Source organism: Diachasmimorpha longicaudata, chromosome 1, assembly GCF_034640455.1.
Source record: "Diachasmimorpha longicaudata isolate KC_UGA_2023 chromosome 1, iyDiaLong2, whole genome shotgun sequence".
In the NCBI taxonomy this organism is placed as follows: domain Eukaryota; kingdom Metazoa; phylum Arthropoda; class Insecta; order Hymenoptera; family Braconidae; genus Diachasmimorpha; species Diachasmimorpha longicaudata.
The window spans coordinates 4,516,841-4,538,105 of record NC_087225.1 but is presented as its reverse complement, the minus strand read 5'-3'; the positions used below and the strand labels follow the sequence as shown (position 1 = coordinate 4,538,105).

Genomic DNA, 21,265 nt, shown 5'->3' with positions numbered 1-21,265 from the left:
AAATGCTAAAAAATTAAAAAATGACAATTGTATCATAATAGTCTGTAATGGGAGACAATTATTGTAAAACGTTGGAAGACTCAGGGTCAAACGGAGCTGAAATAAAAACTCTAGTGTTTGAGTGTTAAAGTAAAAAAGCATTTCACTGAACCCAAAGTAGCCAAAGTGTCTGGATCTTTATGCAGAAAAATACTTCAATGAGATTTCAATTAAGGGGGTAGATTGATGATGAAATTATCATATGAAATTTCTACACAAAGCAACTAAGCATTTCGACTGTTTTGAATCCATCTTAAAGAGATTTTTTACATTTTTACTATAATGCCTCAATATCCTTAACTACCAACGAATCTTGGTAATCATTAACATTTACTTTTATCAACTATTGCCTACCATTTGGACTAATTCACATTAAATCGATAATAAATAAGGCCTTTCGTCTGTGGTAAAAAATTATACCCAATGTACCCTATTATGTCCCCGGTAAAATGTACCCTATATCCACAGTAAAATTGTGTAAATGGACAGTCCTTTCATGAATTCACTCGTGAGGAATTCGTAAAATTCAAAAAAAAATTCTCACATACACACGCACTCACGTACGGATAGGGTATAAAAATTGGATTTTCGGATTTACTCAACAGGAAGCAATAATAGGAATTCTCGCCTCGTTACGGAAATCCTCACGATATTTTGTGTCCCAATTTTGTCGAAAACACGTTCTGTTATATTCTTCTGGCCAATCATTGAGTGTCACAATTTAATGGCTCACAAAGTTGCGGGATGAGCAATCATTTTCATCCGTTTTTTCTACAGTTCTGGGATTTTTTTTTAAGCCTATAAAAATACCACCTGATCTAAAAAAACTTGCAACTCGTGAGTCGAAACAAAATGTGATATTTTTTCACGTCAATTCCGTCATAAATTCGGTGGAAAAAATGAAAAAAGTGAATTTTTGCGTAAAGGGTGTAGAATATCCTTACCCCGTTGCATTCTCTTTTATGCATCAGCATGATAACAGCCTAAATCGTCTAATACGTAATAGTGATCATCTTGGAAGCCATAAACCAATTCATAGAAAGATCTCAATCGTCTTCTTTTACGTTAGCGAAAAATTCCATGGGCAATGGCAATGTTTATTTGAGACTTTTTATCGAGAAGTTGATATAAAAAAGAAAAAACTAGTAGTTTAACAAAAATGTCTAGAAAAGTTTTAATTGCAGATGAATCCCGTTACATGAACCATTTTTCCAACAATATCTTTCTATTTTTTAACACCTGACTCCATTATGAAATTTACAAAATAATACTGGAGAGAAAAATTGTCATGAATGAAAGAACTTTGTTCTCCCAGATCGAAACAGCTGTCGATAATACTTTGTTCCATTGTGGAGGATCATAATAGGATTGAGAACAGACGCAACGCCGATAGAATGAATAACTGGATGATTTTTATGGGAATTGAAGCCATCCAAGAAATCCAATAAATCTGAAAAAGCTTTGAATAGCTGCATTGCCTGCAAAATAATCAGTAGACACATTTGTTAATATCCGCTATTAAAAATGAAAAAGTTAGCAACTTCATAACAGCTGCTTTAATTTCAAAACAGTTAAAAGCACACAAGGATCAAAAGAATTATGACAATCAGCGGGTTGAAGTATCCTGGACTATGTTGAAAGCCAATGTGAAGCTGCTGCGGGAATACTTACTTGAAAAAAAAAAAAAAAAAACGTTGACTTTTAAACTCGTGGGAGGCAAGGAGAGTTATATCCATTGTTCCGTAGATGGTAAATGGCATTCTCCTACCATTCATTGCCTCTTTTTAGGTTGAAATAGCTTAGTCCTTAGCGTCATTATTCACTGGCAGAATCATTCAAGTTTTTTACATTCTGGCAACAAGTTACTAGTTATTAGTTAGTTAAGCATATAAATTTATCCGGTAGCTTCCCAAATCAAGAGATGAGTATTTTCGTAATGATAAACGAAAATAATAAAGCACCTCGTTGCATGATTATTTTAATTGCTGTCTTGAAATTTATGAAAAAACACATTTTGTTCTTTGGCGATTTTTATAGCCCTCTTTTATAGTTGACAACGACAAAGGTCTTCAGGAATTAAAGCTTTTGCTATCGCCCTTCGACTGCGGTACATCCCATTAGCTACAATTGAGACTTGGCGATTTTCATAAAAAAAATTTAGTGAAATCAAGAATATTTATCATTATTGAAATCAGGTTTTATGCTGAATAATTTCTTTATTCATGTTTATGGATTAAACAGTTGAAATTGTTTTAACGTTTGGAAACATTTGAACGAGCATGAAATCAATTCTAATAATATGGTGAATATAAATGGGCTTGTTGCAATTTTGCACAATTGATTTCTATTGTAAAAAATTGATGTTACATACATTATTTAGAGAAGATAAGCGTCATTATTAATCAGTGCAATTTTTGCCTTCGGAGTGAAGTATTGGAGAGCCATTTCAAATCTTTGAAAGAGTACACGTGTTTTCAAACACTTTGACCTGTAGTGATTTTGCAATACTCCGTGTAACGCGTACCAAAGTTATAAATAACTATTGTCATACATGACAGTCTAATAATTCCTCTCCTTCTCCTCCTCCTCCTCCTCTCGAAAAGGGGATACGATTTGATAGAGAAGTGGAGGAAATAAGTTTCGAGGATCTCCTTTGGAAAGAAGAACCTCGCACTAAAACCCAAAATTAATCAACATAACGATAATCTCACATTCAGAGTGAGAGTCCACCGAGACGTCCAGGTTTCACACATGGGAGGTGATAAAGACAATGTATTACAGAAAAAAATCAATGCCTAGAGCTACTAAAATAATAGAGAAATCCGTCCAATCAATTGATAAAAACCTACAAAGTCTTGGCTTATCCCTTGCCCCTGATAAGACATGGTTTTTCCAACCCACCAAAAGACACAACAATCAACGTTCTTGCTATGAATATTGATAAGGAATTAAATTTTAGAGCTCACCTTGAAAATGTTCTATTAATGCTATTACAACTACTGAACATTATCAGGTTTGTACGAGGCACTAGGTGGGGAACGGATCCTCCTCCTCTAACGCTCCCCATTGTATATAAATCTTTTGCTCTCCCACCCTGACCGGAGGTCATTTTTTGGTTAAAAAAAATTCTAGAAAATTTGCAATTTAGGCAAATCGTAGATAAGAGTTGATGCTAATTGTGGACCGAAATTGATCTCGATCGATTGAATATAATTCGTTTATTCGAAATATCTCCAAAATTAAGCAAAATATTTGATTTTTTTCATCTTTTTCGGGATTATTAGATCTCGAGAAATCAATAAGAAATTGAAAAATCAACCTTGAAAGGAATCATAGTTATTGTCACTTTTTCCGTTTTGAAACAAACATCGTTGTTCGCCTCCTCACCCGCGCAAAAATTGAGCTATTAACGTAAAATTCGGAGGAAATCTTCATTTCATCTCTACAACGGATGCCATTGAAAATTAACTTAATTCAGAGATTAATTAATTTTTAGTGTAAAATGATTATGTGGAATATCCCAGAATTGACTGAATCGGACCAAAAATGCCTGGATTGTTTTTTCTTTATGGAAATTTTCGTTTTAATGTCGCCTATCGTAATCAACAGAGAATGTCTTTTTCCCCTTGAAACACATGACATTCAGGGTTTTCAGTGTTGTCTTTCTGAGATGAGCCGAGAAGAGCCAGTGCCTCTCATAAAAGCTTTTACTGACCGCCACCCCGGGAAATTTTTGTCTATTAACTCTTATTTATTTATATTTTTTTGCTTTAAAACCACTTGAACTTTGGTGGGTTCCTGGATTTTCCTCGGGTTCAAAAATCACTCTTCTAGAATTTTTATATTTCCGGATTTCGGAATATTTATTTCTTTGTTGCTGTGGGACATTTCCTTTACGTTATAACAAAAAACAGGGGAAAATGCCAGAGGGACTTTCTTATTGCGAGATTTTCTCAAAATACTTGTGATGACCAGAGAAGGCGAAGAAAGAAAAGTCCAAGGGTTAACGGTGGAAGAACTTATATTTCCCTCTGGAGAGGAATTTAACGTGGGCCTCACCAGTAATGTTTAGTCAGTTCATTGTAAGTCTTCGTTCAGTAAAGTATCTCTTGACTGTCTAGAGCCTTATAATTTTTAATAATAATTCTCAGTCTTAAAAATACTCAAAGTGTTTATTTATTTCGACCTCCATAATTCAATAAACTTTATTCGTAGAGAAGTGCCGTACATCACTAAATCAAAATCAAATAATTAGAGGTTTTGGTTAATTTTTTTATTTATATCTATAAACATTTTTAATAGATATAAATTAATAGGGAAAAATATGTTGTAAAAATCGTTGAGAAGCCAGCCATCCATCTATTAACGGCAAAGAAAATATATTTTTACATTTTAATAACTCATTTACAATTGCATAACTATTGTCGCTGGTTTGTTTAATCACTTCAACAATTTTCTTCCGATTGGAAAAAAAAAGTCAAACGTTTTTCACATTAGCACATTAGCAAAATGGTTTTCAAAGTGAATCGTCAGATTCACATAAATACATGTTAACCCGTCAATTTGAAATAATAAAATTTAGAAATATAGTAGATTATGTGAAGATGCGATAAAAATATCATTTGACAAGTGTAACTCTACAATCGGCGGCGAAGATGAGGCAATCGGTGCCTATCATCACATCAGTCAGACGATACTTTGATTGCCGTATGACATATACATGCCAAGTGAGAATCGCGGTCTATCAGGCCTCATGACATAAATAAAATTCATTGCCAATTGGTCAATATTATTTATCAGTCATGATATTGAGTGTTCATTGATAATGTAAAAATATCTGATAAATTCTTAAATATTATCATCCTCAAATCATTAATTGAATGTCCGGCATTTCGGCGCAAGTCGATTTTCTCCCTTGATAACTCACTGAATATAACTATAACTAACTGAAAATAAAATTTCTCTCGTATTTTATCCCCCATTCCCATGCTTAAAACCCCAAAACCTCATTAGCATGGTAAAGTATAGCCATGGGCACAGCATTTAAAATGCAGAAAGCATGAGAATCACAACTACAGAAGCCAGACAATTCTCACGCTTATGATAAATCTCATTCCTTTTTTCCATCCGTTTCTCATTAAAAAATCCTACACCGAGAATTGACGCCAGCATTAACGAGCCCATTTGTCCGTTCAACATGTTTGCAATATTTTTAATTAAAATTCCAATTCTACCCTCATTTTATCATACGCAAAAATTTGACTGCTTAAAAAAAATTGACTGATAATCACGAAGCTGTCAAAAAAATGATTGATTCATTTATCTCCATTTCCCCGACAACATTTATCTTGCACTATTAACTATACAGGAATACATTTTTCGTCCTTCATAATACTTCATAATACGGAGACTGTTATTTCTCATTTCATTACACCTTCCCCCCTATACCAATTCATTTATTTTTTTTTTCGTTAACAATAGGAAAAACCGGATGTGTCACTGCGGCGTGACCCCGTCTCGTTCCTTCCGGAACTCGGACTGTTTGTTGTATTTGTTGATGGCGATAACGGGGGGGAAGTAGAGAGAAATAGCATAGGAACAACAATACCCGCCCGTAATACACCCTGGCATCCTTGTCACGTTTAGTGACTTTATTTATGATGTCCCAGGCTTTATTTCTCATCCGGGTGTGTCCTAGATAGGTTTATAGTTACACACTCGCAGTCGTAAATAATTAAAGCCAGTTGACTTGTTAAAAGAGCGTCTGCAATGTCTCCTCGGAGATAGGAACTTGTTGAATGTTGTATGGTGAAATTTAAATAGCCAAGTGGTTTTTTTAGAGACAGTAGAAGGTAATTGGCATTAACGATATTCAGGCGCCAAACACATTCAAAAGTCTTTTTATCGTGTACATTCTATATAAAAAGTTATCAAAAGTACTGAAGTGTGTGCGATCCTCATCAAGTTTGAAAAAAAGCGGATGAAAAGCCATAGATTTAAATTGAGAATGACGAAAATGGTAGAAATATCTTTGATGAATGAATGAACAATTTGCAAAAAAAGTGACTTCTTTATTGCCAAATTTTAGAGGTCTGAGTTTATACACTATCAACCTAACTCTTAGACGTCGAACAGGTTCCCTGTGTAACTAGTTCAGGAGGTTTTTAAAAGGGTTGGAGTGAGTGAGGATGTGACGGGTGAATATTGGAAGACTTGGATTTGTCGGATCTAAACACTTCACTTGTTTTCATTACCTTTTCGTTTATTCAAAAAAAGGTACAGTTGTTACTAGATGGCACTAGTAAAAGGTTTTAAAATTCAACTATAACTCACAATTTCACAATATTAGTCTTATATGCTAAATGGTGATGACAATGCCGAACGAATGAGACTAAAGTTAGAAGTTTTCCCATTGGTGGAAAAATGCAACGGAGGTAGGAAATAACTATCTTTGAGAAATTGGGAGGTTTTTTCGGTTACGGGGGAGGTGGAAGAGAACGGCAGCTTTGGGTTTGCTAGGGTAAGTGCAACCCGTGATGAGGGATTATCGAGACGAACCGATTGGTACAAATAAACATTACTGCAGTTCGTCGTGAATGTATTGGATAGTCATAAACGACCCAAAATTCAGAAATATTTGAATAAATGAATATTAACATCTAGAAAAAAAATTGAACAGGTGGACAAGGGTCTTTTATAGCGGTTTCACGAGGAATTTAATTATTTCTAGATTTGGAGAAAATATAAATACCGTAATAAAACGATAGAGAGGGCAGTTGCACTGAGGATTAAAAGTAGTGAATATAATTGCGATTGATGAATTTATGAACGCGGGAACATACGTTCTCATTGAATAAAATGATTTCTGGGGCAGCTAATTTGGGAAAAAGAGGAATGAAAGGAAAATGATAACAAATACCGAAAATTGAAGCTTCTACGAGACGGCACGCAACACATAGATTTATGGATTTTTACATTTGCAGCTAGGAATTGAAGAGTTTCAACTGCAATGTCAAGCAAACATGTATAAGTTATGTTATCTAATATCATATTTTGATTCTGCGGATAACCTACAAATTCATACCTGGAGAAATCCTTGTGAAAAAAGTAAATGGTTTCTACCTCATTGGTAACCTATTGATTTCAAACAAAAATCATATACATTTTCAAACTGCGCGCCAGAGAGTGAGAGATTATGTCATGGCCGCGCTATTATATCACTATATAGCTGACATGCACTTGCTTGGATGTTTATGAAAAATACTTGATAATAAGTCGTCAAGTTAACTACCTCTGTTTTATATTCGTAGGAATACCACATTCAATTTTCAGTTTCCTAGAGGTGTAAATTCTAGGAATTTCTCCTCCACAGAATGATATAGCAAATATGCACTACACGCGGAGGTTTTCCGTGTCTAGTTGGTTGAATGTTCTTTTCAGGAGAATGGGAATTTACTTAAATTATACACAACACCTTTAATAAAAACTTGAAATATATCTTATAAACAAAAGGTGAACTACAATGCACAGATATCGTGAGAAAGGGAAAGATCTTCGTTGGAATGTTTTTTGCTATGATGGTCGCGACTATACTGGTTGGATGAAAAATTATAGAAGTGGAAAATGAATTTGGAAATGTCTCAGGGTCGAAAAAAAACATAATCTTACTAATAAAGAATTTGTACTAAGTGGAAAAATGATTATTGCAGTCGACACTATTATAATTGGGGAAAAGAATCTGTAAAGTAATTCCACGCGCAGAGTTTACCGTCAATAAAGGGATTCAAACGGTTCCTTATAGGTGCAGGGAATCAAGAATTCCTTTAATAAAATTATGTAAATTATCAAAGAGAAAATTTGCTGAAAGATAAAATGAGCAATATTCCGAAAACATTCAAAAGAATTCTATAGGTTTTTTATACTCGAAAGGATGCGCCTGAAATTTTCAAGTTTTTTATGAATTCATTGGTGTTCTGGCGCATAAGAATTCATTTTATTTTGCATTATCTTCATTTTTTCCTCGGAAACTAAAGATATTATAAATCGTACAAACCCCTGACTAATACTTTTAAAAATTATAAGCCCATCTAGCAAGTCGTTTTATTATGCCCGCTGACTTAAATATTCGGTTTCACTAATGCCGTTGATCCCCGTGACTACTAAATCTTTCCGACAAATCCGTTTTATACGGGCCTTTCGGGAAAATTGTGATAATCCCTCGTCCCTCATCAACGCCGATCGAATTTTACCGGACATTTCCCGTCGCCTAAAAATACTTTATCACATTCGATATTTTCCCGAATTCTCAAACAACATTTAATTTTCTCCGCACTTTTATTATAGTTGCTGTAGACACGTCCTAATGATTTCCAACCCTTATAATTTCACGACATTCCCCAATTCCACTTATAATAAGGGCCTCAGTCCCACGCTCCTTTTTTTGGAAAGGAGACACGTCACAGAGATAAGTTTTTCTTCACCTCCCCTAAGCGCCTCTCCCCGAGGTCCGTGCTGTTAAACAAGAATCCTAACACTTCACTATAACATCAGTACTTTTCTAAGTTAATGAATTACATATCGCATTGGTTACATTCGATCGTCAAAATATCAGACAAACGCTCTCGATATTTTACATAGCATTATTTGATATCCATTTTAAATGACTTTTATATTAAACGCACATAATAAATAAATAATTGAAATATTTATAAAAACAAAATATCCTTTCACAAACACCGTTTCAATATTAATTCGTTGAATGAGTGTACAATTGGAGAATTTGCTCGAGGTAGAAATTTAGTTTGTACTAAAAAAGGGGAACGGAAAAATACTAAATAATAAATCTATTTCGTGTGTTTGACACGCAACAAATCAAGCAAAACTCGTTACTCATGTCAAATTACATTTGTTATGTTATATTTTTACCATCTCCTGAAATTCATGGTTTGAAAATTTGACCGATTTTTTTATCAATCAATATTATCAATTTACAGGTTTATGGCCTTTGTTATTTACCAAATTTTCCTTGACCAAGTTTTCGAACAAAACGTTTATTTTCCATTGTTGCCTTTTCAATTATCAAATTCGAGCCGGTGGAACTGTGACCGTGTGGTATTGGCGAGAGTTGTAGTTTCGGATTTTTCTCCAATTTTTTGGTTTCACTGTTGGACCGAGGTAAAGATTAAGAGTTTTCCGTGGCTCATGACAAATGTATTAAACACGAAGGATGGGATGGAAAACAAATTGTAGGAACCTGAAATAGTATCCGGGTAAGGGTTAACCACGACAATTTGAACTCGTCATCATTCAGGATTGGGTTCTTGAGGGATCCTTCATGCGGTTATGCGGACGAAGATATCGATCACATCGTATGGCAATGTCCACCATTTGAAGACTATGCATGAAAGAATGATATTAAAAATTGCTAAATATTGCACACTACCCTACGAAATGTTAGACAATGTACATGATCCTAATAGACTCTCTATCATTGACGCGATGAATATATTTTTCAAAGATTGCGAGAAATCAATACAGTCCAGACATTAATTCTATACATTTCCACTTTATAGCTGATAAACTTTGACAATAAGTTTCAAATGCTTAATAAGAAAATGAAAGAAAGCTTACGGATAAAAGAGAATAAAACTGACGAGGACATAATTTTCAAAAGTCAATATTTCTATAATTTCTGCTGCTATCAATTATATTGTGACGAATTTGTAGAAAAAAAACGTACCCTTGCGTATTCACTCCGCTGAAAAATATTGTCGGGTGGAGTACACAACACTCGACGTGATCGGCAGAAATGCGGGCAGGCAGGCAGTTACGCCAGAGGGTGGGAAGTGCCGAAGGTCACTTTAATTTAATACTGCATTCCAATTCCCTAGGATAATTCGAGCTGTGCATTTGAGTGTGATGCCAATGTGAATTTTAGAGCATTTACTTTGAATATTCGGATGGATTTTGACCTTATCCTTAAGCAGGGGAGTGAAACGTGCTTATTTCTCCCTGCAATATTATAGTATTCTCAGAATCTGAAAAATCTCGATGTGACTATCTGTACATAAAATGTTCTGGTGTCCTCTCGGATCTCGGCACTTGAATGAAAACTTAGTTAATAACCAGATGAAGAAGAGGCGATAAATTAATTCGTTGCATTGGGACGAGATGAAAATGGACTGAGTATTTAACTTCTATAGAGACATCTCCAATGCAATAGATGAATAATTTCATGAGAATTCCTCCAATGGATTCCATTATCATGGACTACATCGCAATGTCTTGACGTGTAAAATTGGCTGAAAGGTGTAGCATTATCTGCTCAGTGAAATTCCTTTAATGAATGCACGCAACTGATGATCCCGCCGGCTGTTGGTGTGGATTCACCTGAGTTTGGCGACCGCTGGCGCGTGCCTCCGACAGCTGCCACTGGAGTCATGTACAGATGGTCTTACACATTCACCTCACCTTTTACATTCGAGATACTTTCAATGTTGAAAAAACATTTGGCAAATTTCTCTTAAAGAACTTTGCCGAATATTCTACTCGAAATAGAAGCTCTCATATAATTTTGCACCACTGCACCGACAATGGATGAATATGATAAAGCTGAATGATATATTGGGAAACAATGGAATACACATATATTTTTGTTGCAAGTAGGTTTTTGAAGTTAAGGAAACCTTCCTTCAGAAAATCTATAATTTTAAACCATTAAGTAGATTGTTTCTTGCACCATATCCATAAATCAACATTAATGTAAAATTTTTACTGATCATAGGAATCATTAGTTTAAGCATCTAATTTGAAAAATGTGATTTTACCTATATTTATTTCTTTGGAGGACAAGGTTGAAACACCTATCCAATATAAATTGCAAACTATTCTCAAGGAGAGTTAGACAAACTTTTGGTCCATAAAATGTTGGAATGAATACAAAAAAATGGAACACATGACAGAGGTTTTTAGAAATTGGAAAAGAATCCCACTTTTAGGTAAATTTGATATGTTATTTTCTCCCAGCACGTGTAAGACATGCCTGGTCAACCATTCCTCTCTTTCTCTCTTGATCAGCAAGAATCGTTAGGTGTGGGTGGCAGCTGTTGAGTCTAGAGTGAAAAGAAAAAGTCGCTATCGACTTCCCACGAGCTCGTGAAGGGTGAAATTTTTCAAGGAGTGGAATTTATGCTATAGTTTTGAAGGGGATGAGTAATAAAAAATGTCCGTTAGGTCTGTACCAAGGATCCTTGTCGAGAGTGTATGCGTGAAACAGTTGTATCGTTTTCGGAACGATGGAGGCGGAAGGAACCGGGCAAGGTGTTACAATGTCAGCTGGCCCACGTCCATCCCCGTGCACCTGTCCGGCGGTATAATGCTGCGAGTCTACTTTTATTTTTATTTTAGCAATAAGAAATATTAACTTGATGGGCCGTTCTTTCATATATCTCTAAGCAATTTTTTCACTTCATTATCTTTTCTATTCTTCTCGATACTCATCGATAAAAAATAAGATTCGTAGCCTAATAGATGACAGAACTTAATGAAAAGTGCTCCGCGTGAACAGGGAATTTAAATTATAAATTCTTCACTACTATTTAAGGCAATAGTTACCATCATAGTTGAAATGGCAATTACCAATTGAAATCATCTATGAAAAATTTCTTGATTTGCATTTCATTTCTGGCAGGGCAGGTCACTCTTTTGGTGGACACTCTTTTCAAAAATAATTTTTAACGAAAATTTTATTAATTTTAAACTTGATTAGTATATTTATAACGTACTTAATATAAATCAAAAACTCTTTTGATCATCGTCTCTAGATGGAGTCTTGGGGAAATGGGTCAAGAAATAACTATAATATAAAAACGCAGTGAATTGAACTTTACTTCATTTTATAATTAATATGGCACTAGGAAGTGCCACGTATTTACTCTATGGGCTGTTGAAGCAGAATAAATACCGGTCACTAGGACCAATCAAAAAAAGAATATCCTCATCTATCGACAAAGAACTCTCAGTTCTCTCTCCCTATAAAATCATTGTTTATGTTTATATTAACTCTCCGGCTCTGTCCACGTCGATTCGTTTTTGGTACCAATAATATAAGTTAAGTCTGTTCTCAATAATAAGCCATATAACCCAATAGAGTCAATTGAGGTGCTCAACTGATAGGGTTCACCACTATTTCTACCCAACCACTCACCCTAGGAGATTAACGAACAATTGGAAAAGACAAAAGCCACTAGCTGTCACTTTTACAAATTTGCCAGAGAATTCTCTTAAAGCATGCTGCTCCACGATTTATAATTAACTCTCAATATTGTTGCGTGTCAAACACGCGAAATAGATTTTTTATCTAGTATCTTTCCGTTCTCTTTGTTTTTAGTACAATATAAATTTCTACCTCGAGCAAATTCCCCAACAAATTCATAAAAAACTTAAAAATTTCAGGGGTATCCTTAAGAGTTCAATAAAACTATAGAATTCTTTTGAATGTTTTCGGAATATTGCTCATTTTATCTTTCAGCACAGTTTCTCTTCGACAATTTACATCGTTTTATTAAAATAATTATCAATTCTCTGCACCTATAAGAAACCGTTCCAATTCCTTTATTGATGGTAAACGCTTCGCGTGGAATTACTTTATAGATTCTTTTCCCCAATTATTACATTGTCGACTGCGATAATCATTTTTCGGCTTAGTACAAATTTTTTATTTTCATTTCAGAGGAATATTCAGGATGTAAATCATTCTGTCATCAACACTCTGAAAATTTCTTAAATATTTTGATATTTTTAAAAAACTATCATAGTTTTACCGTAAAATGACCTTCATGTTACTAGCTGGTTCCCAATACCCAGGTTTCTGGGCATTTTACGGTAGAACTAGGGTAATTAAAAAATTTCTGAAAATATTTAATAATGTTTCAGAAAACAATATTTTAAGATAAGAAAAATTATTTACTAGAGCCCTTCGCTCTCCCACCTCCTCCGCCACATCAGGCAAAATATTCTGCTTGATGCAGGACTGCAGGAAAGTTGCAGATAAAATATAAAAACAAAACTGATCTATTCCAGGTAATCCAGTGAATCTGGGCCTTAAATTGAATAAAATATATGGGAAAATTAAAATTAAAAACTGAAGAAAAAATAGTGCATATATGTATGAAGATTAGGGTGGCCCAAAAAAGGAAAACTTTGAAATTTACATTTAAAGTTTTGTCTTCTGATGGGATAGCTGATGAAATATTAGTGTGAATTTTTTCAGGATTTTGAAATTGTTTTTTGAGGCGGCAAAGGGTTCTCGGAATTTCACATAATATAGATACGTAGAGAAACGAAAAAAGTTCATATTTATTATTATACCTGGAAATTATACGAATTTCGCAATTCTCTTCTCCAGCATGCATCACGAGAAGCCTAAGAATATTAGTATTATTTTTTGCAATTTTTATACTTATTTTTCATGGCATAAAAAAGTACGAAATTAGCTGAAAATCAAGGTTTTGGATGGCTTGTAAAAGCGTTCCAAATTATCCGATTTCCTTTCCGATTCGCCTGCATGGTTATCCAACTATTGTACTATCATCTCAACTAGAAAACTAATATTTTTCTACATTGTGAATCAAGGAAAACTGCATTGGAAAATTTTAAAATTTCTGGAAACGGCAGGTGCTCGGATTATCTGGTGCTCCTAATGAGAGCTGTAAAATGAAATGGAGAGGGTCAGGTAACCGTCTGACCCTTCACTGGCACGGGACAAAATCTTTTACTACAGCCAATAAATAAAAGTGTACCCTTCATTGCCCATGAGTGAATTTTTAATTTTTCAATGATTTCGATTAAAAATTTACATAGTGGAATGCTTCATATCATGACGAATCTAATGAAATTTGATTCGTAGGAATAGCTTCATTTGAAGTAAGCTTACTATATTTCAATCCTTATGAAATTTCAATAAATATCGATAATTACAAAGTTTTGTCACTCTATCGGGGAAATATTTCATGATATACGGTAAATGAGAGTTTCTGATCAGTTGAGCCCAATGTTCTAGGTGAAAGACATAAAAAACCAAAATCGTTATGCAAATTGCAATGAAACTTCCTCTGAAATACAATATTGATATTTTTTCGTATTTGTCAATCGGTTGCCAGCCTTTAATATGAAATAATTCATAAAAAAATACTATTAAAAAAATTGATCAGCATTCAGAATACCGATTGAGAGAGGCGGAAGGAGAAGTAATTAGAAGGAATGAAGGATTTTGAGAATCAAATAAGCTTCAGAATTTAACGGGAATCAAATGGGAAGGGTTAGTTCGACCGCAAATAACAGTGGAACAACGATTTTATTCATGGTTGACTTTACTTCATGGGCATTTGTCGATTAACAATTACCAATATTAGTATTATTATTATTATAATGATTATTATAAAGTATAACTTAATTATGACTTAATCGTAATCTAATAGTAATAGTATTTATAATCATTCTTATTTATTTACATTCAGCAGTTGGTTATCTAAATAATCATCAAGCCTAGACTGCAAATCTTTTCTTGTCGCTAAAGTGAATAGCGAGCCACATTCACTTTTCTTGTTGGCTATTCACTAACGTTCAAGAAAAAATTCCACAGGGCTCGTTTTACATAGCTTTACCTTATGTTTGTCGAAAATTCAGTGGAATGGATAGGCAAAGGTTTTTTTGGGGTACCTGGAAGATGTCCCGTGCACCGACTGAACACTTTTATGACATACCTAGCGAGAACCGCCATAAAGTAATTTGACTTGTCATCAAACTTAGTGACTGCAAACTGCCAGTAGGTCAAACATTTTCTTCAAACTTTGAATAGCGTTTGCGGTGGTTAAAAACATTTAAAAAATTTTGAAAAAATTCACATAAATGTTTTATAAGCTACCCTATCAGAATAGAACACTGTAAATGCAGATATTTAAACTACACTTTTCATGGGCCACCCTAATGAAGATTCATGCGCATGTTGCAAGTCAAGCGTGGCGACAGTGAACAACTCATGAGCACGTGAACTTCAACACATGTTTGCACTATTTTTTCTCCTTTTCTTTAGCGCAAGGAATGCGAGGAGACTTTACCTCTATGGGGTGCATCCTGGCTCACGTTAAGGGGTTATTCTCATGTGAACGCCTATATTTTACCACTTTTTCGGAATTTTTTTTTTATGCGACAACAAACTTCAATCATGTTGATTTTTCAATATATTTTTATTTGTATTTTGAAGTATACGAAAAAAAATTTTTTTTTCGTTTTTTACATTTTTAACATATATTTTTTTTAAGTCAAAGTAGTCTCCAACAAAAAAAGGTAGTTCACTGGTCAAGGTGATAACGGCTGTTCATGTTGTCTGACATAAAAAAATCGAATGGATTATTATTCAGTAAATCTGTGGCTATCGTCCCTACCAAATATAATCAATTTCATTAAAAACAAAAAAAAATATCGAACTTCAAAAAAAAATCACGAAAATCTCCTTCTTTTTCGTTACAAATCGTTTAAAAAAAATATGAAGATATTGTCGAAAATAAACAATTGTGGTAGGGACGATAACTATAAATGAGTAGAAGAACATATGTAAATTTTAAAGCAATCGGTTGAATACTTTTTCTTGTAGGACCTTGACCGTTTCAGAAAATGATGATTCGAGAAAAACGCGTTTAAAGTTGAAAGCCTGGTAGACAATCGCTTACGACACGTCGGCGACTATGAGCTGTAACTTATCAAATACTATGAATTTCGGTCTGAATTTTTCACAGCATGTTTTCAATAGGTTTTACTGTCAAAATGTCAAAAAAAAAATCGATTTTTTGAAGTGCTCACATGAGAATAACCCCTTAAGAAAGTCTCAATCTTCAGTTTGATACCAGAACTTATTTCCCTCGAATTTCCAGAGCAAAAACGCAGGAATTGACGTGAATGATGAGTTATCTGAAATCCACTCATCGAGATGAACTAGTCTCATTGGAGTGAAAAATGTAATTGCTATTTTGAAAAAAGCTCCCTATGCTTGCAGCTTGCATAAGTGTCCCCCTCGAAACCTTACAACTAGTGATCGACTACAAGTAGATTATTTCTAATGGACATATTGGACATCTTGCATAGATATATTTTTTGCCAAAAAGTGGTGCTCGTCAAAGCATCGATCTACTTAAACGTGTCTGTACTTTAACAAAAAAAAAACCAGTAAATGTAGATTTCTCATTTAGTGTATAATTTTATATTTTAGACTTGCGAAGCAAGGCCACGGATCAGGCATCACAGGGATGATTCCAAATGCACGAGATGTGCCCCAGGATGGGGTGTATCAAGGGCCTGCACATCTGGGAAGGATACCGAGTGCACTACCTGTATGCGAGGCACTTACAGTCCCCACCACAGCCTACAGCCCTGCTGGATTTGCTCTCGATGTGGTCCAGGGCTGTACGAAGCCCATGCCTGCACCTCAAAGACTGACACAGTCTGCGATTCGTGTCATCGTCATGCCCTCGACAATGCCGACTACCACAGCAAGTGCAAGGGCCACAAGAATTTATTTCTAGCCCCCGAAGATGCCAAAAGTACTGGCGAAGAGAGCTCTCTCGTGAATGAGGATGACGACGGCGACGACGATGACGACGACGAGCCAAAGGAGAGAGAAGAGAAAGAACGTGAAATCATTCTGGCGCAAGACATCGAGGCTGACGTACGTGAGGCTCAAAACAATTCGAGGCACAGGTTTTAGAATGAATCAATGACTTAATTGCGAGAAAAACTAGTCAAGATCTTTCTTAACAGCAGTTGTATATATTCGATCTGGGAATACAATTTGATATTTCACGATCACGATCGAATTAACCATAATACTTGTCATTCGTTCGCATCAATCATGTAAACATAAAGAAACGTCTAAAATTCAATGCGCCCTCCGCTCAGAAATAAAGATCTACAGAACTCTAGGTTTGCACTCGCAGTGAACAAACTATATATTAAGTGTATTATCTTCATTTTCTTTCTATTCCCTAACTTTGTTCATATGTTTTTGTATATATGTAGTTGATCACATACAATGTATACAATTTGCGTGTATATAACCAAAGACATGTTCAGTTTTAATGATAATGCTTCCTCCAAGTGGTGCCATTTGTTTGGAGCGAAAAAATTAGTCATCATTTGCAGTTCCGTGAACAAGTGCTAAATCATGGCATACCAATTTCAACGAGATATTTACCATTCAAAATAATTAACGCTCATCTCGACAATCGTGCCAGTTAAGAATCAAATGTTATACACTTGTCGTGTGAGCGATTTCCCAGGATCTCAGAGATGCAAATAAAGGATAAACTAGCAATGTGTCGAGTGGATTAATTTTAAGTGTATATATACTTTAGTATTTATCCAATTATTTAATTACATAACATAGTAATTATATTTGATTCAGTGATCTCGATGAAATGATTGGTCCAGAGGGAAGTTATTAATTATCGACCGAGATTCCCATTATTTCCTCTACTACACTTTTATACCAGGCTGATTCAGACAGCTTCAGAGAATAATATCAATGAAATATTGTCATGACAATTGTATGATCGGTTTATATTGCACCAACAGTGGTGAAATTAGGACGAAAAGTGGGTGTCAAGCAAGGCGAAAGTGAAACGCTTATTAATTATTATTGTGAATTCTGTCAATTCGGCTACGAGCGCAAGCGGAATATTTCCATTACTGTTGAAAATTTCCAACTCAAGTGTTTGATGAAAAAAAAACTTTAGCTTCACAATGTACAGAAAATTAAACGTACATTTTTTGGAACAGGTGCTCTTGGTAGAAGGGAACATTTTCTAGTCAATTTTAAGCATCTGAGAAATAATTTTATTCTCAGGATGAGAGAAAAAAAAGTTTTTCAGCAGAAAGAGATGTTGGATTATATCAAATTGATCGTTTTCGTCCCTCGTTATTAATTAATAAATTACCTATTTTTCATAACAAATCATCACATAAGAAATTTAAGGAAAAAAGTTTATCAGACACTTGAAGAATTTTAAAAACATTATATTTCTGTACCAGATGTCATTCTAATGATCCTGAATATTCATAATTTGCTTGGGTTTTTCTCATTCTACTCGCCCAACGAATTCAATATGTGAAAATGATAACACTCTAGCATACTCTATACTCAACTGTAAATACTGTCTATACCAAGCTATAAAAAATGCTTGGATATTCTTGAAAATTGTCTCGGTACGAGAACATCTGATCTCATTTGAAGACTTCTTTCTCTCAATGTGCGTACAAAGCCAAAATTTTTGACGATTCCCAAGATTGACAAGAGGATATTCTCTTTTACCTAATAAATAACGTGTTCTCTGAGTGTATTTACGAATTTGCAAATTTCCATAAAATGCCAGTGACTCATAACAGTAACATGTAATATTTATAATTTGTAATTGTGCACATTACATTAGTTTACCTGCATAAAGGCAAGAAAACTTGGAATATTTTATGATGAAAAATTGTCGTCGGCAAAGCTATTAATTTTCAATTTAGCCTTTTCCATGAACTGTCCTGGTTGAATAATCATATCGGACATGAAAATTGTAGGGAAAATACTCGTTGCTAAGAGAAAAAACGTTTATAATAAACTGACAATGATCAACGAAGTCCTGGAAATTCTGCGGTTTTTCTTGATTTTAATAAATCTTGCAGAAAAACCTTCAAAGAGATATTTTCAACAGCACTCAATATTCGTTTATTCGATATGACAGAAATATCAAACATGTGATGATTTTACGAATTCAATGTGAACGGGGCAGTCTTATTTCACTTTCAAATTGTACGAGTTTAGTTTTTAAAGACTAATGTACGGCTTTTCTCTAGACACACGATTTTACATCATAAACACACAATTTGATTCATAGTATTTTATCTCATCTTTCACTATCCATTGTCGCTTTAATATTAATATTAATATTATTATTATTATCATTATCATTATTATTATCGGTTTGAATGGTAACAGTAATACCCGGTGAGGCCGTTTCATTCTGGAGATATATGTATGTCTGACGACTATATCTATATTTATGACATGATTTGCATAATCGTGGAAGTGTTGTAGAATCAATGCAACATATCTATGAGAGATTATACTGTTTAATAATATAAATCAATAGTGTCTTACAAACATACATGTACAGTGATAGAAAATAATTCAAATAATTACAAGAAAGTATTCGCTGGTTTACAGTTTGGCGCTAATAAAGTCATTTTTATTACAAATATAAGAGACAAACTGATTTTGGAATTAATGCAAAAAAATATAAAGCAACATATACAAGAAATTAAGCGAAGATTTTTGTCCTCCTCTTTTTTATTCATAATATACGAATTCATGGTATATATATATATTTAGATATATATATATATATTTATATATGCTTCTTTAGATTTCTTATGAATCTATAACATAAAAAAAACTTCTAATGATTTCAGCATTATCGATTTTCCTCTAAAGCCCTTTACAATATAGCTTTCTCAAATTTTCAATTTAAAATGATTGTTCAGATATTCAAAAGACAATGATGGACTTCGATATGAGTACGGCAATGTAGTTGTTGATTCGTGGAAGGATCATCGCACAAACTTAAAGCGAGTTATATAATTTCAGAAAATAAAAACTACTTTTTATGAAAAAGAGATTGTTTAAGCATGCCAAAGGTACAATTTTTTTAAAGAAAATTCGTTTGGATACCAACGAAAGCTAATTATCATATGATGCTTTGAGATTCACTTCAAACTTCCGTCGAATCGCTTCTTCACCGAATGTCGAGTTCACATGAATAATAATTAAAAATTCAATTCAGCCCTTGTAAGTATTCCCCAATTTTCTTGATCTTGATGATGATTGGAATTAAGAAGAAAATCTAATTCGCTCAATTACGTACAATTCAATTTTTCGATTCCACGGGTGAGCAAAATAATATCTCTACGCCGTATGGCAAAGGACGGGGAGTATGACAAGACACTCATAGACCATTTAAAAAAAAAAATGAGAATAAGGTGAAGAAGAAGTAGAAGAAGAAGACGCGTAGCGACAGAATTCAGCGGGGATAATTTCTTACTTGTATATTTTCATTAATAATCTCTTACATCAACTGCCTCCAACAATCAGCGTGACATTTATGTACAATTATGATACTACCTTTACAGTTGGATTATCATTCATTTTCACTCCAACAAGACATTTTAATAATATTCCTTCAAGGGAAAAAAGAGAGAAAAAATCATTGAAATTAAAAATAGAGTTGAAAAAAACCTTTCACAATTTTCTGCAAGTCCTAAAATAAATCTGCACGCTTAATTAGCTGATGAATTAGTAAAAAAAATTTTAGTGACAATGACACAAGATAAATCAAGGGCGTCAATATTCTGATTAGAAGAGAAAAATGTTCTTGATTTTTGAGCTTCATTAAATAACACTGGACTTAAGGATAAATGAATATTGATATTATACAGCCCAACGCATTCAGACACCAGCCAATGTAACAAAATAAGGGGAGAACACGAGACGTGCAGCGAGAAGGTACACAGCAGAGCACAGCTGGGAAGACTCACGAGTCAATCTCCTGGTTTCCATCAATAAGAATAATTTTATAATTGGATGAACCTACTCTAGTCCGTTCTCGGTGCTGCACGGTGAGGGAATTAAAGAATAAAAAACAAAAACAGAATGAGCGACACCTATCAACTGAATCAATAGAAAAACTACTAATAATTAAATTCTGGACTTAATACTGTCCTTGGTAGCCAATATTCAACTTTTCAGCTCTGTGTGACATTATCATTGTCGAGTTATTCATTAACAAGGTCGTGATCAATCATTGCATCTTGAATTATCTTGAATTATTCAGGCTCGCGATTATTGAGGATGCGATATGCACATTATGTGCCATCATGAGTATAATCTTGGGGTAGATGGGGATACATCACCGATGTAATATCAACAGCAGTGTCCTCGTTGCACATTGAGAACGAATGGTGAGATCCCCACGGGGTTGGGACGGGCCCATAAATTAACAGAACATTGGTGGTGAGTTAATGTTTCTGTGTCCTCGTTGTGTACCGGAGGGGCGCATTAAAATTGGTCCACCAGGAGATCGCATACCTCTATTGACATTGACTCTTTGCTGGAACGCACTGTTAACCGGAACAT

General features: G+C 34.4%; 2 protein-coding genes across 4 annotated transcripts in view; one reads left to right on the top strand and one right to left on the bottom strand.

The window, feature by feature from the left end:
• The window catches only part of LOC135168047 (tumor necrosis factor receptor superfamily member 3-like), a 27,912-nt gene extending 6,977 nt beyond the window's left edge, over window positions 1-20,935 (top strand). The window contains exon 2 of the mRNA XM_064131894.1: window positions 16,304-20,935. Coding sequence (XP_063987964.1) covers window positions 16,304-16,798 — 495 coding nt within the window. The 3' untranslated portion in view covers window positions 16,799-20,935. The remainder of the gene's footprint in view (window positions 1-16,303) is intronic.
• Ap-2alpha (Adaptor Protein complex 2, alpha subunit) overlaps window positions 20,153-21,265 on the bottom strand; it is a 39,827-nt gene continuing 38,714 nt past the window's right edge. For all 3 annotated transcript variants that reach the window (XM_064131863.1, XM_064131874.1, XM_064131884.1), the window contains exon 9: window positions 20,153-21,265. In XM_064131863.1, the coding sequence (XP_063987933.1) occupies window positions 21,188-21,265 (78 nt within the window). In that variant the 3' untranslated portion in view covers window positions 20,153-21,187.